Source organism: Clavelina lepadiformis, chromosome 9 (genome assembly GCF_947623445.1).
Source record: "Clavelina lepadiformis chromosome 9, kaClaLepa1.1, whole genome shotgun sequence".
NCBI lineage: Eukaryota > Metazoa > Chordata > Ascidiacea > Aplousobranchia > Clavelinidae > Clavelina > Clavelina lepadiformis.
The window spans coordinates 2,842,624-2,861,992 of NC_135248.1; the positions used below are offsets into that span (position 1 = coordinate 2,842,624).

Genomic DNA, 19,369 nt, shown 5'->3' on the forward strand with positions numbered 1-19,369 from the left:
CTTTGCTTGGTGCCATATTTTCATCGAAACATTCTCTTTCGAGAACAAATTTAAAAATATCTGATTTGCGCAAAATAAATGCTAAATATTTAATTTTTAGTTTCCTATCGTTTATTTTTCACAGCCGCTAAAGGCTAAACCCAACATACAAATAACAATAAAACGAACGAAAAAATATGTGATACAGTTATTTGAATTTTGACATTGATGCAGCGTGGTAATTAAAAGGTGATAGTAGTAATACGCAGTAGTAAACAATAAGTTGACAACAACAAACAATAAGTTGATTAAGATAAGTGCACCTGGATGGTAAAAAGAAACCCCATTCCACGGTTTGGATTCTCGTTTCCGTGGCAAAGGAGAAGGCACGAAAGTATAGGGCACTCTGGTGCAATAAACTTATTGAATTCACATGTCAGAAATAAAATATTGAGAACTCACACGCCTCAGACGATGCTCAGCAGCGCGGTGCCCAACGCAATCGCATCGCTCGCATTTGCTTGAGGCCAGCCCTGAATACAGAATTCGCAGGCATTGCCTTGACAATTGTCTTTGTTACGTCACTAATCAAACGTGGGCTGACAAATAAAAGCAAAAACATTTTCAAAGCAAAGATTTCTGTACAAACCCGGGCTTGTTTAACGAAGTTTTAATTTAATATGTTTTGCCGGTCGTGTTCGAGTCGCAATGGCGGTTGATAAATGCGGGCAGTTTGCCCACCAATTTTCAAACCTTTCCCTGCAGAATAGTGACGACGATACCACGACCAATGGATCAGAAGAAAATCTTTCCGACCGGGTGGATTTACATACCACAGTTTCCGAATCTCTCTTCGAACGACCTCCCGCTGTAGATCGACTAAAAGCCTCCAAAAGTGTGTCGTTTGCTGATCGTCAAGGCGGAAAGTTAGTTGAGGTAATGTTAAATTCTTAATTGGCGTTAAGTTTAGGCTGTATGTGATTAAAGCCCAGGTCGAACTAAGCTTGCTGGTTTTAAAAAGCAGAGTCTTGTTTGGCAGCCAGCTCATTAATTCCCTTTCAATAAAATTCAGTTTTGTTTTCCAGATTTGTGAATTTGACGGCTCTGCTGATTTCGTAGCAGAATTCAATCGAGCACACGGCGATTTAACGTCGCGTTCTTACCCGTCGCCACCAAACCAAAGCCCGGAACCCGAAAGATACTTTCTTCTCTTTCCACAACCTTTCATAAACCAAAACTTCTCAGCAGTGTTGTGGAGTCAAAGCGTTTGCCTGCAGTCGGCAAGGATTATGAATAACACAGCAAACGGTTCTATTAAGGTGATGAACTTGGCTTATCAAAAGCAAGTGGACATAAAAATTACCAGTGATATGTGGTCGACTTGCTGGTACCAACATACGACTTATTCCCACAGCGAAAGCGAGGAGGTGGATGTATTCGTATTTAACTTTATAATACCTGCGACTGCCAGATTCGTAAAATTTTGCATTAGATACTTTTGCCAAGGGAGGTACTACTGGGACAATAACAGAGGAATGGATTACTGCATTGCAGCACGTAATTGAATACAAAAATGCTTTTCTCATTTAATTTGCTTTGTGGCGTTCAGGATACCTAAAATGCCTATATAATTTCATTGCTATATTATTGAAACTACTAAAATTATCATTTACTGTATTACAAAAAGTGCAATAAAATATGAAACATTTCAAAAATGATCAAACTAAAAGAAAGGACTGTGTAGTGGTAATAACAAAAACAAAGACATACGAAAACTTTTTCATGAAAAAATGGCAATAACTTCTCATTGGTGCCATAGAACATTTACACATTATACATTCAACAGTAAACAATAGTTACCAGCAAATAGGGAATGATCTTCCGTTACGACATATGTGAAAAATTATTATTTCCACCAAACATAACATTTTTGCAAAAACCAACCTTGAAATACTGCTATGATACTGATTCAAATATTTTAATGTCTCTTTGTCTGGAGCCATTTAACAATATCACAAAACCCATTTTTCTCTCTACAACTTGTTTCTACGACAGAAATTACTTGTGAGGACTTTTTGCTGATTTCATCCAACTGAGAAAGATATCTCATTTCGTTAAGGTTTGACTTTGTTGGGATGTCCGTTTTATTAAAGACAACCAGCACTGGCTTGCCTTCGGTATCTGGAGAATCCAAAACTTTCTGAAGTTGAATGCTCGCGCACGAAATCTGATATGAATTTGAAGCATCAATAATGAAAATAAATCCTCGAGCGTCTTTATAATAACTCTTCCAAATTGGTACCATGGAGCCACCAACTTCACGTAACTCTAACATATTTCTTTTACCAATGTTTACAGTGGTGATATTGGTTCCTATAGTCGGTACTATTGACGGCAGTTCTTCAAATTCATTCAAGTCATTTTTTGATGATGATTTTAGTTTGTTTGAGCTCAAAAAACTTGACAACACTTTTACAAGAGTGGATTTTCCACAACCAGATGGCCCAAGCACCAAAATCATTTTACATTATAAAATATCCAAACTCTAAGTAAGCGTTAAACCTTTAAATTGTGTTGTAGTGCATCAAAAATTAATTTATACATTCCATGGTGTGTCTGTGATACTGATATAATACAAATAAATTGATTTGATATGTTATGACAGTAATTTGTTTACAGCACTTTTAATTGACAATTATCTAATTATAGAATTCATATTTCAATCAAGATAATATGAATAAACAAAAACAGACTAACTTTACTGTGTGTTCAAGAAAATTCTTTAGTCCCTCTACAGTAAAAAGTTAAGTGAGCTCTAACAACTAAAAGACAACTGGAAAGCAAAAAAACACTTTCTCCTAAATTCCAAAAGTAATTACAGGAACTATTGATCCACACTGATCTAATGCCTGGATGCAGAATCAGCAATTCTGTTTACTTTTTACAACAAAGGAGCTAACAATGATATTTCTAATGATGCCAGATATTTATCCCTGCATGATTCTCTTTCAACTTAGTACCAATTCACAGACCGCTGTCTCTTTTAAAATCGTTTGATTAAATACTTTAACCAGCCTGTTCAAATGTATCGACCACTTTGTTGTAGCTTTATCAGCCCCAAACGTTATAGATATATATGTTTTTATCCATAATTGAAAATGAAACCTAGTGAGAAGGTTGATTTGTACTCTATGGTTTAAATTTACTTTTACTTTCACTACTCACTTGCGATACGTTTTTTATGTCAATGTTTATTTACACTGCGTGACCTCTGAACTCACCACTGCTCAGTCATGCATGCACTTTCTTTCAAAAATTCCAAATTTGGTAAAAACATAAAAATCACAGGATATGAGGTAACGCATATTCCATAATTGAAGCCTAAATAAACTAGCTTTTATCAAGAGATCGTATTCTAATAGCAAGGTGAAAATTCAACAAACGTAAACTCCGCAAATAGTTTAAATATAGCACCAGTTATATTAGGATGGAGGGCGTTAACCAGTAATATTATATGTCTGGAGTGGGAGACGACCGCGATACCTTTGGCAACTTTCCCATCTCCTCGTTGTGTTAATGTTTACTCTACATAGCGTTGCTTTTGTATGGACGATAAACGATTGTATCCCGTGTCTACTGTATTTTCGGCAGGCTTGTCATCATTCTTTGAACTTCGAATTGCTTAACTGCACTGTTGGAACAACCAATTAAATTTATAATTGCCATTTGCTTAGGACATGTAGTCGTGTAACGTGTAGTCGGTGTAGTTGGGTTAGCGAAATTGGCTATATTAAAAGTCGCTTTCAGATCTCGCAATGTCGATTGTCAGCGTAAAGTTATAGCAATACCTGAATACCGGTGCCAGTGTCTATCAGAGAAACAGTTTAGATTCATTTCTTTTGCGGCAATAATTTAAGTGGAGTTGCTTCAATTTTTTATCATGTGTGCTATGGGCTTAGGCTTGTGTAATATAAGAAAAACTTTCATCATATGCTTGTTTTGAACTTAATTTTTGATGTTTATTGTAGAGTTTAATTTGGTGTTGTGCTTGAAAATCCATATCCAAATGCTTAAATAACTGCTAAAGCTGGCAAATTATTGAAATTAAGCTTAAAAAGGCTTAACTTTTTAAGCTTTATATAGACCAACCAGTACTAAAAGATTACTGTCAAGGGCCAACAGTGTCAGAGTTAAACACCGAAATATGGCGAATATGATTGAGAGCCAAGAGTTTGGGAAAGGAGACTTTGTTCTTCTGGACCAGCTGACGAAAGAAGCATTTATGGACAATTTAAAACTCAGGTACTTGGATCACACGAGCATTTCGACATGGAAATGAGGATAATTGTTTAGCTTGTGATTTAGCATTATATTGAGAAATTTGAACGTTATTTATCTGAAGTCAGATATGTTCTGAATTTAAAAATTTTGGGAAAAACTTTAGTAAACTTTATGCAATAAACAATAGTTAAAACATTGAAAAGTATTGATTCTTTAAACACAGGTTTCAAAGGGGAAGAATTTACACTTACATTGGCGAAGTTGTTGTCTCCGTGAATCCTTACAAATCAATGAATATTTACACACCTGAATATGTGAAAGATTACAAAGGTAATTGTTCTTTGCTGGTGTGCATTCATATATTTGCTGCATTCAGCATTTGTATGTTTAACATTAAAGTCAAATAGGTTTAGCATGGATTTAATTTAAACAACCTTATGTTTGACCCTAATTTTACCTTATATTTGAACAATAAACAGTAATGAATTTTAAATTATAACAGGTATATATTTTTTTTTATTTTAAAATTTCTATGTGAAATTGTTTTCTTGTCTATTCGCTGTATGTTTAACTTTTGTAAGATGGCGAGAAAAAAGTATCTTACAACCTTTCCTGAGAAGTTAAGCAGATGCTTTATTTATTAATTATAATATCATACAATTTGCATTAAACCATATATGTTGTGTTTTACCAAAGAGAGCTTCCAATATCATGATAGCTTGGGACATTTCAATGAACTTAGATTATTTTGTTATTGGATATGTTTATGTGTATACATACACTTGTTTGTAGTAGTCGTATTTGTAGACAAGTCATGCTTATTTCAATGTTGGTCTTCTAATCCAAACCTTTATAAATACATATATCCTTTTTAATTATAGGAAGAGAATTTTGGGAGCGTCCTCCTCATATTTATGCCCTCGCTGATGCTGCATACAAAACCATGAAAAGATACTTGAAAGATACCTGTATTGTTATTTCAGGTGAGATATATATAGTACAATATTTATTGCATCATCATGTTTTCTTGTTTTGAAATTCTAATGTTTGAAACAGTTCTAGGGATTTTATTAAGTGTTTTATGTTACCAAGATTTGCTTGCTGGCAATTAATTATCGTTTAATTTCTGTGAATCGTCATGTTATCATAAAAACACTGCAATAATCAGCTTTTAGTGTCGTCTGAAACTTCTAGTACCAGCTTACATTTTGGTTACTTTGTTACTAAATAACTTTATTAGTGTATGATTTATTCATTATGGAAATTTACGAAGAGAAAACAAATTTTTACATGCCGAGCTAAAACTTCTTTACTACTAAATCCGTCTTTAATATGTTTGCGCATGTTGTTTGCTGAAAAGGTTTGGTACAATTTAGAAGTTAATCATTGAATTAAGCCGGTTTAGGCAATGGACTTTTTCCTGTTACATTTTTTGTGCCAAACCGTTTCACCTTTTCATTTATCTTTCTTGCACTGAGCATGTTTCCGAGTTTTTAAATCTTACGAATGTGCTTTGAAATAATCTTAAAGGCACATGCACCTCTCCTTTGAACATTTTATACTCAAGCAACATACAGCTTTAAAAGTATATATTATACATTTAAAGTTTTTCTGTAGCTTTTAGCATGCATGTGTTGCCATGGTGCATGAATTGAACATGAATTGGAATACTATGTACCAGTTTTGTCCATTTTTGTAAGTACGAATCTTGCTGGGAAAAATGAACCAAATCCTTTACTATGCAAAAAAAAAGAAATAATACTAATAGTAACAAATTCAAGTTTTCGGTTCTGTGATTGATTGAATATAAAGCCAGCTGAATATTAAAGAATATTTATTGGAACTTGTATGACCAAACAATCTTTTTTTTCAACAACAAAGTTACAGATTTGAACATAATTAACTTGTTCATGCAATACTCTGATGAAGTAAAATAAGTATATTTGTAATCCTTTTAGTGAAATATGTTAATTTAGGCCTCCCATGTAATTTTTATTCAAACGTCGTCTGTGACATTTAGATTAATATTGGTAAATTTGTAAAGTAAATGTAGTTTCAGATAGCAAATAAATTAATCAAATTTTACATTTTTTATGTGATAACTTCTGGTGGTATTAAACTCATGATGGCATCCCTTAGTTTCTGTTTTAAGGCCCATTTCCTCTTTTGTTACTTTGAACTGTTTTTACTGTTTATGTGACATTGCATTATACTCGCAACGGCATTACTGTGGTATATTACCTCGGTGGGTAAAATGATTCAAGTTGCGAATGATGTCATAGTCTTGCTTACCTCAGGAAGCACACTTCCGTTTTCATTTGCTTATCTGCCTTGATGATGTCACCAACACTGCCTTCGTGTCTGTTGTAAGCCAGACTTTTTACTTCAAACCCTAATTAGTAAAAGATCTTTAAGCCTTAATTTTCTCCATATTTGTTCATTATAAGCATTTGGTCACTTGTTTGCCACAGTATGTCCAGTCAGCCAACACTAATAATATTCCTAATTCATCCCACATCAATTTTAATGTTGTTTTTTGGTTTATGCTGAGCTGCCAGTTTATTGTTTGCACATGTATGGTGTACCTGGTATGCATATATTCAGCAAACACAGAATTTTCATATTTTATGTTTTTACCTGCCGCCTATCGGTTGACTATCACCCATCTCTTAACAAAAATAATAATCAGTTTAGGTTATTTTTTGAAGTTACCGAAGTTATATTTTTATGATCTTTTTTGTTGTGGACGAACCTTTAAGTAACCGATTAATTTCTGTTTAGGTGAGTCAGGTGCTGGAAAAACAGAGGCTTCTAAAATCATCATGAATTATATTGCCTCTATCACGAATGTCAGCCATCGGTCAGAGGTGACATATAAAATAACATAATCAATTTGGTTCAGTACATTTTGTTGCAGATATAAATTACACCTGTGTTATATTACTATCTGGTTTGTGAAGTATTTTCTGTCTTGAGTTCATTATAATGAATTATTCTTTTTTCTATGCTGTTACTCTATCCGTGTAACTTAATCGTGTTAGTAGAAATCAGAAGAACACATTACAAACTAATGTTTTAATTTCCTCATTTCGAAAAAACATTTGACATGTTTTAAATAATATTTTCTTCAAAAACAGGTGTTGCTTGTTATGTAAATAGAAAAGGTTATTTGTTAATTATCAGCATAACATTGGTTGATTACAAACTTTGTTTTTTAAAAATATGAATGCTTAATTTTAACACCTTTCTTGTTAATGACAACAGTTTTTCAAAGCCCAGTGCAACATATTTGATATCGGTGTAATTTTGTTGATTGGTTTGTAGATTGACAGGGTCACTGGCATACTTCTCAAAAGTAACGTTATCTTGGAAACGTTCGGAAATGCGAAGACCACTAGAAACGATAATTCCTCAAGATTCGGTAAATACATGGACATGAACTTTGATTTTAAAGGAGACCCAATCGGTGGCCACATCAACAAATACTTGCTCGAAAAAGTAAATGAAGATGTGAAATTTGGCTGAAATCATAGACTTGTACTTTATTATATGAACATTCACAACTGGAATTGTGTTTCTGTATTTTTTTTAAATGTGTTTCTCTACTTTCAGTCTAGAGTCGTGCACCAACAAAAAGGTGAAAGAAACTTTCACTCCTTCTACCAACTCTTGCTCGGATCAACGGAACAGACTCTCAACGCACTGCACTTAAAAAGAGATCCGACCGCTTATACATACACAAGTAATGTTCCAGTTTCTCATATAAATGACTCAAATTTTATTGGTGGTTTAATTTTTGTTTGTGATTCCAGATCAAGGAGAGACGAACAATATGAAGTCAATTGATGACAAGAGGACATTCAAAGAAATGTCTGGAGCACTTAAATCAGTTGGCTTTAGTCATGACGAGCAGCAAACTTTATTCAACTTACTTGCTGTAGTGCTGCATTTGGTAGGAGCCGTGAATTTATTTATTAAACAAAGACATTTGACCTTGGAATCACTTTTTTTCTCTGGTGTGATCTCTGTAAAATAGAAACAGAATCAGAACCAATCAAAATATCTTTAAAGTCCATTATCCACTAGTTTTTTAAGTTTAAACTTCAAACGCTACTGCTTTCAAAAATACTTTTGATAATATATATGAGCATTATGCACTTCCTGAAACATACCGATGTTAAAACAGTTTTTCCTGTGTGACGTAGGTTGTTGGTCTGACGTAGGTCATCTTATTGGTATAGTTATTTTCAGATGCTTTTCGTGATTGCTCATACACTTTATGCGGTCTATGGCATATCAAATGTAAATTGCTGGTTATAAATTTTATTTTGGTTACTTCAGCTCTTTTTCATTAACTTTTACTATTTCATAACTGCAGACAAGTTGGCAGTGATTAAAACAGCAGGTGACGTGAAAGTTAGTGTCATGTTTCTGTTGGGGTCATTCTTCGTGTATGTGTGATCTGTAATTTATTTTCTTCACATCTTGTTGTCTTACTCATATCTTCCAAAAAATTGATAACATGTGACATCATAACCATTTTGTACTGATGATAGATTTAGTTTCCTTGACATATTGTCCATATTATGTGCTTGCAATTTTATTGTGACAACTGAATTGTCTGCTGTGACAACTTTGAAATGTTTTGTTCGTGATAATTTTGAGGAATATGACATCATCATCTCCCTCTGTCTCAGTTATCTTGTAATTAGTGTCTGTTTCTGTTTCTGTTTGAATTCAAATCAGGCTCATTCTCAGTAAAGAAAATATTTAAAATTATGGTTTTCTCATTTGTGTGCGAAGTCACTGAATTTTTTGCAACTTTGTTAGAGCGATAACCATAGGACACTTATTAAAGGTTTCGTGCTTTCAATTTGTAGCAATGCAAAAGTCCGCTTACAATTATTGAACTTTGGTGAATACTTGAACTTTTCCAATGTAGATACCGTATAAGTTACTAATAATTTAAATAAAAAAAGTGAAAATAATAATAAATTTAAAGTATTATTTAAATTAAACATTTTGATTTATGTTGATATATTTAGGGTCAACTAGAATTTGTCGAAGAAGGTCAAAAAGTTAGAATCAAAAACAAAGAGGTTGTGAATTATATTGCCTCACTCATAGACTCAAGTAAGCTAGTTCACACCTTTGTCTTATATATGATGCCGGTAAATAAATTAAAATAAGGTTTAAATTTTAAATTAGACAGCATATTTATGTGCATTTTTCTGCAGATGCTGCATCCACAGAAGAAGCCCTCTTAACCAGGGTTGTAGCTGCAAGGGGGGAGGTGATTAATAAAATCCATTCGAAGGAAGATGCATGTTTTGCAAGGGATGCATTTGCAAAGGTGATTGGCTGCAACTTCATATAAATTGCAGTTTGTAAGATGGTTGTGTTTATTTGGAATTAACATGCTTTGATGCCATTCTCTTGTCAGTTTAAAACTCGGAAATTAATAATACTTTGATTTAAAAAGTTTTAGATTTTATGATTTTCATGCGTCATTGTCTTTAATTTTTTCAGGCCGTATACGAAAGGGCCTTCTTATGGATAGTGGAACGCATCAACGGAATAATTGAAGTAAAGCTTGATGTTCACAGGTACAATTACAATCTTTGTGAGGAGTTTTTTTCACACAGGCGAAATTCTTTCCTAATAAAAAAGTTACATTTTTATTAAAACATGTCATAACTAAATTATGCTTTTCCTTCCAAAACTTGTTTATTTGATTTTATATTAGATACGGCAAAAGTACAGTTATTGGTGTGTTGGACATCTATGGTTTTGAGATATTTGACAACAACAGTTTTGAGCAGTTCTGCATTAACTACTGCAATGAAAAACTTCAACAACTTTTCATTGAGCTCGTACTCAAACAGGTAATTTCACTTTTATTTTGATATTCATGCCCATATTTCCAAAAGCACTTTGGCTGTACCAAGTCGTCCAGATAACTCATGCCCACTACATTGGAAATAGTACAGCAGTGACACAGTGTATAACGAGTAGTTTATTCTTAACATTAGTTCAGCAATTCAATTACATTTTGTGCCATTTCCTGTTTTACTCTGTCGTAAATGAAGGGTATTTTAAAATGAGTCATTTATTTCTTTCTGTTACATAATGTTTTTATCTTCAAACTTGATTGATTTTCTTATATGCAATATTATGAATGTATTGACATTGAAAGTCTTATGTGTGGATTAGGTCTGCCCTTATGTGTAAATTAGGTTTAGAAAAGGTTTTAAACATTTTGTTCAGGCAACCAAAACCTGGAATGATCTATTTAAAAATTTCCATGTTATCAATGTACTTCCATTCTGACTATAACAATTCTTCGCAAATATATAAAACTTTGAAAATATATGGCATCTGTCTTTTTCAGGAACAAGAAGAATATCTTCGTGAAGGCATCACTTGGCAAAACGTCGAATACTTCAACAACTGTGTCATCTGCGAATTGGTTGAACAATCTCATAAAGGAATCATCGCAATTCTAGATGAAGCCTGTTTGAATGTTGGCACTGTCACAGATCAAATGTTTCTGGAAGCCATGGACAAGAAGCTGAAGGAACATGAACACTACACAAGTAGAAGGGTAACTGGAGTTTGTTTAAACACCGATATAATGGGCTATTTTGTTGGGGAATATATAGCTTCAATTTACTGTAATCTCCCACTTAACTAATCATCTGTTTAAGGTCGCATCATGGATAAGTTTGTGAATGTTTGTCACAAATCCTTGATTTAAGTTTCTTCGTAATTTAGTAGTCATAGACATCAATACAGATCAAATGTTGACCAAAAAAAGATTAAAAAGGCGTTCCCTAACATCATGAGAATATAAAACATAAAACGTCATGATGACATAAACACTATACGATACTGTGCTGTACCTTAAAAGCTTTCTTGTCTGTGGAATTTTAGATTGTATCAGATGTACTGTACAGTAATTGTGACAAAACATTGGCTATTTTCGAGTATCTGTAATGATAAGTATAACAGAACATTTTGTGTTAACAATTGCTGAGTACCCACGTACCAAATAGATTTGCACTGCATGCTCAGACTCAAGTTGTGTGCTTAACTGGGAAATGGCTGTTCGTGTAGAATTTGCTATTGTAGCCGAAAATAGCAAGTTAAATTCATAGTGATTTGGCGACTTGCATTTTACATTTGCCTGGTACTAATTGCCAGCTAGGTAAAAAGAATATGTTTCAAAAAGTGCAAATCAAGACTTTTGACTCAGTTGAAAGAAACTTGAGTTATTTTATCCCAAATCATTTCACAGCTCGTGCCAAAGGACAAAGACCTTCAGCACGACCGTGACTTTCGAATCATCCATTACGCCGGCAGTGTGACATACTCCGTGATCGGGTTCATGGAGAAGAACAAGGATCAACTCTTCCAGGATTTTAAGAGATTGCTTTTCCAGAGGTACATCAACTACATCTATTATAGTCCTGATGTTTTCCCTTATCAGGCAGTTGTAATAGGTTTGTGTTATCTGTTTTCACATAATGATAGGTCTTTTTGGTATTAACGCATCACATTACATCATTAAACACACATTAATGGGTGTAATAGTATAATTATTTGATAATTAGAAAGGCGGGGCTTTAGACTGGGCTTTAGAGTTGTTGTCTAGCAAGAATATCAGACAACTTAAGGCGGATTTATTATCATTGCGTGTTCTAACGCAAGTGACGTCATCGCCCATTTACTAAGTTTCCTGTTATTGTTTGCTACCTTTAGCACTAAAAGAATAATTACGTGTCATCAAATTCCGTGGTTTATCTTTTGTAATTAGGTGTCTTAACTCCAACTTTGGTATAAAGTCATTTCAAAGATTGTTGATATCATTGTGATAGCTGTTATATTTTAAGCTCATTTTAAAACCGTACAACACGCACACATGTCACACATAGGAAATAGAGTTTATTTGGGCATAACTTAAATTTTATTTTGAATATATTGTAATCCCTCAGTTGAAAATTTTCATTTAAATCTTACGTATATAAATACTGTTTGTTGTGTGAGACATTGACTTATATATTGCTAAATGTATAAATTAAATTCCTTTGAAGCTAAACTGGTATTAAATCCGCAGTTTTTTATTTGATAACTGCTGGTGAAATTAAGCTCACAGCTGGTGTTCTTTAGTTCACGTTTTAACTCTGGTTATCACTCATTTTTCACTTAAGATTTTGTAAATTAAATCCAAATTAACTTAATAACAATTAACAACGTTTGCAATATAATAACATAATTTACAAATGTAATTTAACCTCAACATTCGTGTTTATCAGTGTAAATCTTAGTTTTAGTTTATAGTTGCATGTTACATGCATCACTTTTGATTTTTTGCTTGTTACTGTTTTCTGAGCTTTATTGTTATCACCATATTGTTAGAACTATTGTTACTTTTATAGCTCTAACCCAGTCATAAAAGACATGTGGCCAGAAGGTCAACAGAGCGTTAAAGAAGTGACCAAACGTCCTCTGACAGCAGGCACACTTTTCAAGAACTCCATGATACAACTCGTTGAAAAACTGGCATCAAAAGTGATTGATTCCGTTATTTGTACTCAATTAAACAAAAATTGCAACATATAACATGTTTTTTGCTACTACAATCTTAAATTCTGGATTATACATTAGTATTTTAGGTATATCTCTCAAAACGAAAACAAATTTGAAAAGGAAGTGTGCTGTTAGTATATGCTAAACTACATTCGTTTTATAGTTCCACATGTTATGCATTAACATTAACATGCGCATTACAATTGCAAGGCACCGTATTATGTGAGATGCATCAAGCCAAATGAGATTAAGTCTCCGATTCAGTTCGATGACAAGAGATGTCTCCACCAGGTGGAGTATTTGGGTCTCATGGAGAATGTTCGGGTCCGAAGAGCAGGCTTCGCTAACAGGCAGCCATACCAAAGATTCTTGCAAAGGTTGTAATAAAAATGGAAAATAAGTCTGTTGATTAATTATTGTAACCAAATAATTGCGCAGTGCTCTTGATAATTTAATAGATGTTAAAGCTTCCTTTTGCATGTAGTGATGTCTATTTTGGGATTTAAAACTTTCTCAAATTGTTTTAGTTGTTTAACTATTTGTATAAACTTGAGATTTTCAAGCTCAAACCCACAATACAACGTTAACAATTTGAAAATAAGAAAATAACAGATGGGCATTGATCAATCTGTTAATATTTCCTCCGAGATGAAGATCATTTACATTTGAGAGAAATTGTTAAGAGATAAAATAACCCGGATAATTTTCATTTGTGGGATGTTTCGGTGATTTTTCCCATTAATTACTGTGCATTGTGTTATTATCATTGATGCGAAATTAAACATTCAATTACGTGTTGAATCCTTAGATACAAAATGTTGTCATCGTATACTTGGCCGAACCATCAGTGTCGAAGTGACAAAGAAGCAGTGACAGCTCTTATCAAAGATATCAGGTATTTCAAATCACGATTTTATTATTTTGGTGTAACTTTTTGTTGTTTAGTTTTTTGCGAGCAGGTCTTTTTTGTTTTAACATTTTATGCAAAAGCAATTTTTTGCAGATTAAAAAATTTAGTTAAATTAAAGTTTGAAAAATTCAGGAGTGGTTGGTAAAAATTCCTATTATGACTGCACTACCAACCTGCTGTCATTCTAGCGTCATTGAGAATGTATCTTTGAGAATGAACCGAAATACAGTCCTGAAAAGTATATCCAACTAATTAACACAAATGTTTTGCAATGTTCTCCAACATTAATTACAGAAAATTAAGATTTTTAAAACGCAAAATATTCAGAAAGAGACAATCAATAGGTTCGATCATCTTCTGTTGTAAAGTTTTGTTTTAAGGCATGTGTTTTGTTTTTGTGGTAAGTTCCCTTTGTCAAAATGCATGACAGACTTGATATGAATTTGTTGGATTAGATCATAAAACTCTGCCTTAGTTTGATTTATATGTATGTATGTTATATTTCATTTGTTGCATATTTTTCTTTTGATCAAATACAGCTCTCGAAGTGACAAAGGGTAAGGTTGCATGACCCAATGCATTCTTAGTCCTTACTAACATACTAACAAATTTCATTGAACATTGGCAATATGCATGTTCAATAGCGTTTTAAATGCAGGAAATGCATGTTATAAAGGAGCCTGTTTAATCAAAGTTAGTAATCATGTAGACACTTAGACATGATAACATATGCTGAGTTTAGTGAAATGGTTAAATTTTTTTAACTTTCATGCCATGTTTCGTGCCATTTGGCAGTAGCTTTGCGTAACAAGTCAAGTCAAGTTTGTCATTTTGAAGTGCCCTGAAGCTAGTTATTAACACTTCATTCAATTTGATAGCCTGATATCGCATAGCCTACTAGTCATGGTTCCATTTTTTAAACATAGTATTTTTACGAAATTAGAAAAATTTGCTTACAAAGAAGAATGTTTTTTCAACTTTCTCACGTGCGCTTGGACTCATTTGGGCTGTTAACTTACAGGTTCGATCACGATGTTGCTTACGGGAACACCAAGGTCTTCATTCGGACACCGAACACCTTGGTCACACTCGAAGAGAAACGCTCAGAGCTCATACCTCACATCATCGTGCTTTTACAGAAGGTCGCTCAAAATGATGAGAATATAAAGTGAAATATTCCTAGTTTTTGGTACCAGAGTACAAAGTTGTCATCTGTTCTCTTTTGATAACTTTACAATTTAAATGTAGATTTCTGCAGTAAATGATTGTAAAACACCTGCAAATTCTATCAATTGTAACATTTCAATGCATTTCGTGATAAACAAACCATGCACGATGTAATTTTTAATTTGCAGATGTGGCGAGGAGCGAATGCTAGGAGACGATACAGACGAACTGTTGCTATTTACAAGATCATGAATCGCTATCGACGCTACAAGATGAGATGCTACCTTCTCGAAATGAACAGGTTGGCCTTGGTGTCTATTTGTTATCAGCAAAAAGCCTGCAATAAGTTTCCTATCTAAGATTGAAATCAAATCAACATGCGCTGTCCTTTCAAAGCAATTTGTTAATTGTTTAACAAGGTAAATTAGCTGCTTTTATGGTTCGTTTAATTAATTTTTGCATTTTCAGACGATTTGCCAATATAAAAAGAATGAAAGACCTCGGGAAATCTGTACAATGGGCCGTTCCACCAAAAGTTCTGATCAGCCTTGCTCAACAGATGAAGCTTATGCATGCCCGGTATACTACCAATTAAGTTGGATTTTTTTTTATTGTCTCATCCGTGTTACGAAATTTTTTCAAACCAGTTTCAAAAAATTCAGTTGTACTAATATCAATTAATTAAAACTAAAGTAAACATATCTTTACGCTGTAAAGAATGTCATAAAAAAGATTTAGCCTTCTTTTTGTTGTGACATCTTGACGTATTATTTATCTGTTTTGTTGTTATAGGTGGAGAGCTAAATACCTCATTAAATCAGTTCCGAAAGACCAGTGGCCTGCAATCCAGATGAAGTGTGCTGCGTATGATGCTCTCCACAACAAGAGGCAGGGATGGCTGAGGCCAAGAAAATGGGAAGGGAATTATCTGGCATCGGTGAGCTCACATTATCAACTTATTTACCAATCTATCATTATCAATATGAGAAGTGAATTGATAAGTCAGAATAAAGTGGATTGTTAACGATAAACAAACAAATCACTACAAGGTTCTTTTTGTTAACTTTTGTAATGTATGTAATAACTTAGTTGCCGTTAGCATTAATATAGGTCTACAAACCACTACTTCGCAATGCAAGCCCATCAACAATAAAACCTGTAACAGCATTTTAAATGTTGTTTTTGTTTCTGTGTCTACAGATGTCTGACAACGCTTCTTTGGCTTCAGTTTTTCTTACTTCAGTTGACAAACTTCGTTCAAAACACGGATTCAGGGACGTTATTTTCACAGCACATGTGAGAAAGGTGAAAGATGCTTTATATCATTCATAGCTGTACTGAGATTTACTGAGACAATTACCACAATGTAGTGACAATTCCTCTACATGCTACATAGTGCAAGTTGTGAAGACTAGTTACTAGCTATTCTAATATTATAGTTACTAATTATAAGTTACTGGCTGTTCATAATTATTTCACCAAAGTTACTAGTTATATGAAGTCTTGTAGAAAATTTACAAGCACTATTTCTTTTCAAGCTAAATTGGTTTCAAATCTATCACTGCATAAGTTTATAGTTGAAAGCTTGTCTGGCTATTAAGGTATTATTCCGTTTAAAAATGATACACAATTTGAACTGCAGGTCAACAAACACAATAAGAGTGAAGATCGTGCCATCATGGTTACGGACAAGTTGATTTTTAAACTGGATCCTGCAAAGGGTTACAAGCCCATGCATGGTGTGCCATTAAACAAGGTACTTGGTTTAAATGTTCCGGCTTGGTTTGCGATACATTTGCTGTCGTGTGTTAGTATATTGACATTACATCATAATAATAAGTTGAGTAGTTTTTGAAAAAATTTTGTGTTTGACTAAAAAAATTGTACTTTTTTGTCTGTTTTGATTGCTTTGCTGATGATTTCAGTTACAAGTGAATTTAAATATTAGAATATTTCTGTCCCTTGCCTTACGTTTTATAGTTATACACAATATCATCTACTGACAAAATAGTTACTTCGCATTGGAAAGAAAAGTATAAGCATATGGCATAAATTATTATGTTCATAAGCATGTGTAACGCGTTTAAAAGCCAACATTTGTTTAGATTACTGGGTTATCCATATCAAGTGGTACGGATCAACTTCTGATAATACATTTGGAAGGTCACGATGACTTGGTGACTTGCATCCACAAGACAACTCCTCAAGCAGATGACAGAGTCCCGGAAGCTGTCGGAAGAATATTGAGACTTGTTAAAACGTAAGTTACCCCTATGAAAGGAAAAACAATGTAGTTGTTGTTTTAAAGATGAGTTGATGCAAAGTTGGTGAAAATTTGTTTTGTATATTTTAATATAAGATACATAATCTAATTAATTTTTATTGGTTATTGAAATTTAATTAATTTATCAGTTTATTAATTAGTTAATTACAACAATTTATAGCTGTGTAGCTTCTTGATTAGTGTCATAAATTTTCCAATAATCTGTAAATATCATATTTCTTATGTTGATAAATCTGATGATGACCTGATGTTCATTTATTATTTTTCCATTTCAGAGAACTGAGAAGTGAACTTCGTGTCAACGTTGTCCAACAAGCACAAGTCAAACTGGGTGGGAAAAGTAAATCCATATCCGTCGATCAACAAAACAATGCATCAACAAACTTCCGGAAAGTTTCCAACACCATGTTAATGTTGGTTACTTGTCCGACGTGAAGCTGCCTTCAAAATTACGCAGAAAATCTTCTGTTATTTCCAATAGAAAGAATCGGTATATTCGTTTCCTCATATTTTTGCTACTAATTGTATGCCCTATTGCTTCGTCAGTGAAATTGTGTCGCACTTGACAATCACAGAAATTGTAGGTCATCAGTATTGTGGTATTCTTGTTGTTCCATAATTGCTTGTTTACTTTAATTGTTTTTAAGATTATCATGTGCCACACTTGTAAATAACAATTGAGCCTCATTATATTTTTATGCATAGTAATCGACCACTTTGACTTTAAGTGGAATGACATAGCTCAATAGTTGATGGTCAATGAAGCACAAATGTAAATCACCAGAAGTGCCGGATTTATTAATGCTAATCAACGTTTACAAACGTCAGCAGTAACACACTCAGTTTTTGAAACAAATTTGATTGAATTTGAAACTTCTTACCCGTTGATAGCATGATATAGCTTTAGTAGTATGAAATAATGCATTAAGTACCGCAAAGCGTTGACATTTTTATTCAACGGGTTACGTTATACATAGTCAGCCACGTGTATAAACCATAAACATAGATCCCTTTGTGGTCATTTCAGCAGAACTTGCATTTTCTACACACCTACTTGACTCATGTACTCACTGTATTAATCAAAGAGTGTAACTTGAAAGCAGTGTTGTCATCAGTAAATTAATTTTTATGATCTATTTTCGAAATATGCTACTCTGAAACTCCAAAATCGTGTTTGTTATTGTTTCATAAGGACCGATAAACTAATAAATTGTTCTTGTACAGTTTTATCGTTTTTTTCTTAATCATTATGCTTTATATAATAGTCCTGCTTATCATCAATGTCAGTTATTTATGTAGTATATGCATTTTTTGTGAAAATTATTATGCCTGTTACTTATGACCGTGTATCGATTTTATGCAGGTGTAGAATAAAATAATCTCGTCTAGTAAATAATTGTTGTGATATTTGACGTTTAAGTGCATCAATAAAGGTAAGAATTAGGAACTACAGAATAATCTGTAGGTACATTGTGGTATTTTAAACAGAACAGCATAAACATAGAAACAGAAAAACATTCCAGACGTTTGGTCCAATTATACAGAAATAAACTTTAAATTCTTGGTTGCAAATAATTTTCCCTGAAAAATTGTCTCCCCTTGATTAAAATGCATTAACTTCAATTCCTGGTAATACAGTATATGGTTAATTAGCCGACAACTTTTGGTCAACGTGTGCAACATTTAATATTTAACAAAACAGTTTTCATCTTTTCAGCTTTTGTCAGTTTGTTTAAGGTAACGTACCTTTTAGCACACAGATTACAACACATTAAATGCTATAAACTGAATACATGTGCACTTACACAAGTGTGGAAACTGATTCCAAGGTATGTATGTAGCTAATGTGGAGAGTGTAGTGACAGGAAAAATTTTGCGAAATGAGATTGACATTTAACTAACAGTGTGCCAGTTTACTAAAACAGTGTTGAGCATTAGGGTAAACAACTTTGTTTGGTTGTTGTTGGCTTACAGCTTGTGTAAGCTCAGCTCGTAACTGGATTAGGTAAACAGAAAGGTTTTGAGTCTGTTGTAAGCTTGATAAGTATTTCTCTTAATTGTATCCACATGATGTGCTTCTTTGTTATAATGCAGGGGCGGGCAACATACGGCCCGCGACGGGATTTTGAGCGGCCCGCAGACAGTTTCCGGTCTTACAT

General features: G+C 33.5%; 3 protein-coding genes across 4 annotated transcripts; 2 read left to right on the forward strand and 1 right to left on the reverse strand.

Annotated features, from left to right (window-relative positions):
• Positions 1 to 494: 494 nt before the first annotated feature.
• LOC143471137 (protein phosphatase 1 regulatory subunit 3B-like) lies at positions 495 to 1,687 on the forward strand. The gene is made up of 2 exons (XM_076969515.1): positions 495 to 915; positions 1,065 to 1,687. Exons 1-2 carry the CDS (start codon positions 688 to 690, stop codon positions 1,542 to 1,544), a joined length of 708 nt encoding a protein of 235 aa, XP_076825630.1. The 5' UTR covers positions 495 to 687; the 3' UTR covers positions 1,545 to 1,687.
• On the reverse strand, positions 1,624 to 3,175 carry LOC143471138 (ADP-ribosylation factor-like protein 16). The gene has a single exon (XM_076969516.1). The coding sequence runs from the start codon at positions 2,498 to 2,500 to the stop codon at positions 1,958 to 1,960; it is 543 nt and encodes a 180-aa protein (XP_076825631.1). The 5' UTR covers positions 2,501 to 3,175; the 3' UTR covers positions 1,624 to 1,957.
• Positions 3,176 to 3,986: 811 nt separating this feature from the next.
• Positions 3,987 to 18,606, forward strand: LOC143470466 (unconventional myosin-Id-like). 2 transcript variants are annotated; one of them, XM_076968618.1, is made up of 25 exons: positions 3,987 to 4,281; positions 4,484 to 4,590; positions 5,142 to 5,243; positions 7,042 to 7,127; positions 7,585 to 7,758; positions 7,873 to 8,002; positions 8,073 to 8,212; positions 9,306 to 9,393; positions 9,498 to 9,613; positions 9,790 to 9,866; positions 10,007 to 10,145; positions 10,652 to 10,864; positions 11,558 to 11,703; positions 12,699 to 12,831; positions 13,060 to 13,226; positions 13,658 to 13,744; positions 14,299 to 14,316; positions 14,781 to 14,901; positions 15,115 to 15,227; positions 15,395 to 15,505; positions 15,719 to 15,863; positions 16,127 to 16,231; positions 16,569 to 16,682; positions 17,032 to 17,186; positions 17,486 to 18,606. In XM_076968618.1, the coding sequence occupies exons 1-25, from the start codon at positions 4,184 to 4,186 to the stop codon at positions 17,643 to 17,645; spliced, it is 3,045 nt and encodes a 1,014-aa protein (XP_076824733.1). In that variant the 5' UTR covers positions 3,987 to 4,183; the 3' UTR covers positions 17,646 to 18,606. The 2 variants fall into 2 exon arrangements, with proteins under 2 accessions (XP_076824733.1, XP_076824734.1); XM_076968619.1 differs by lacking the exon at positions 14,299 to 14,316.
• Positions 18,607 to 19,369: the final 763 nt, after the last annotated feature.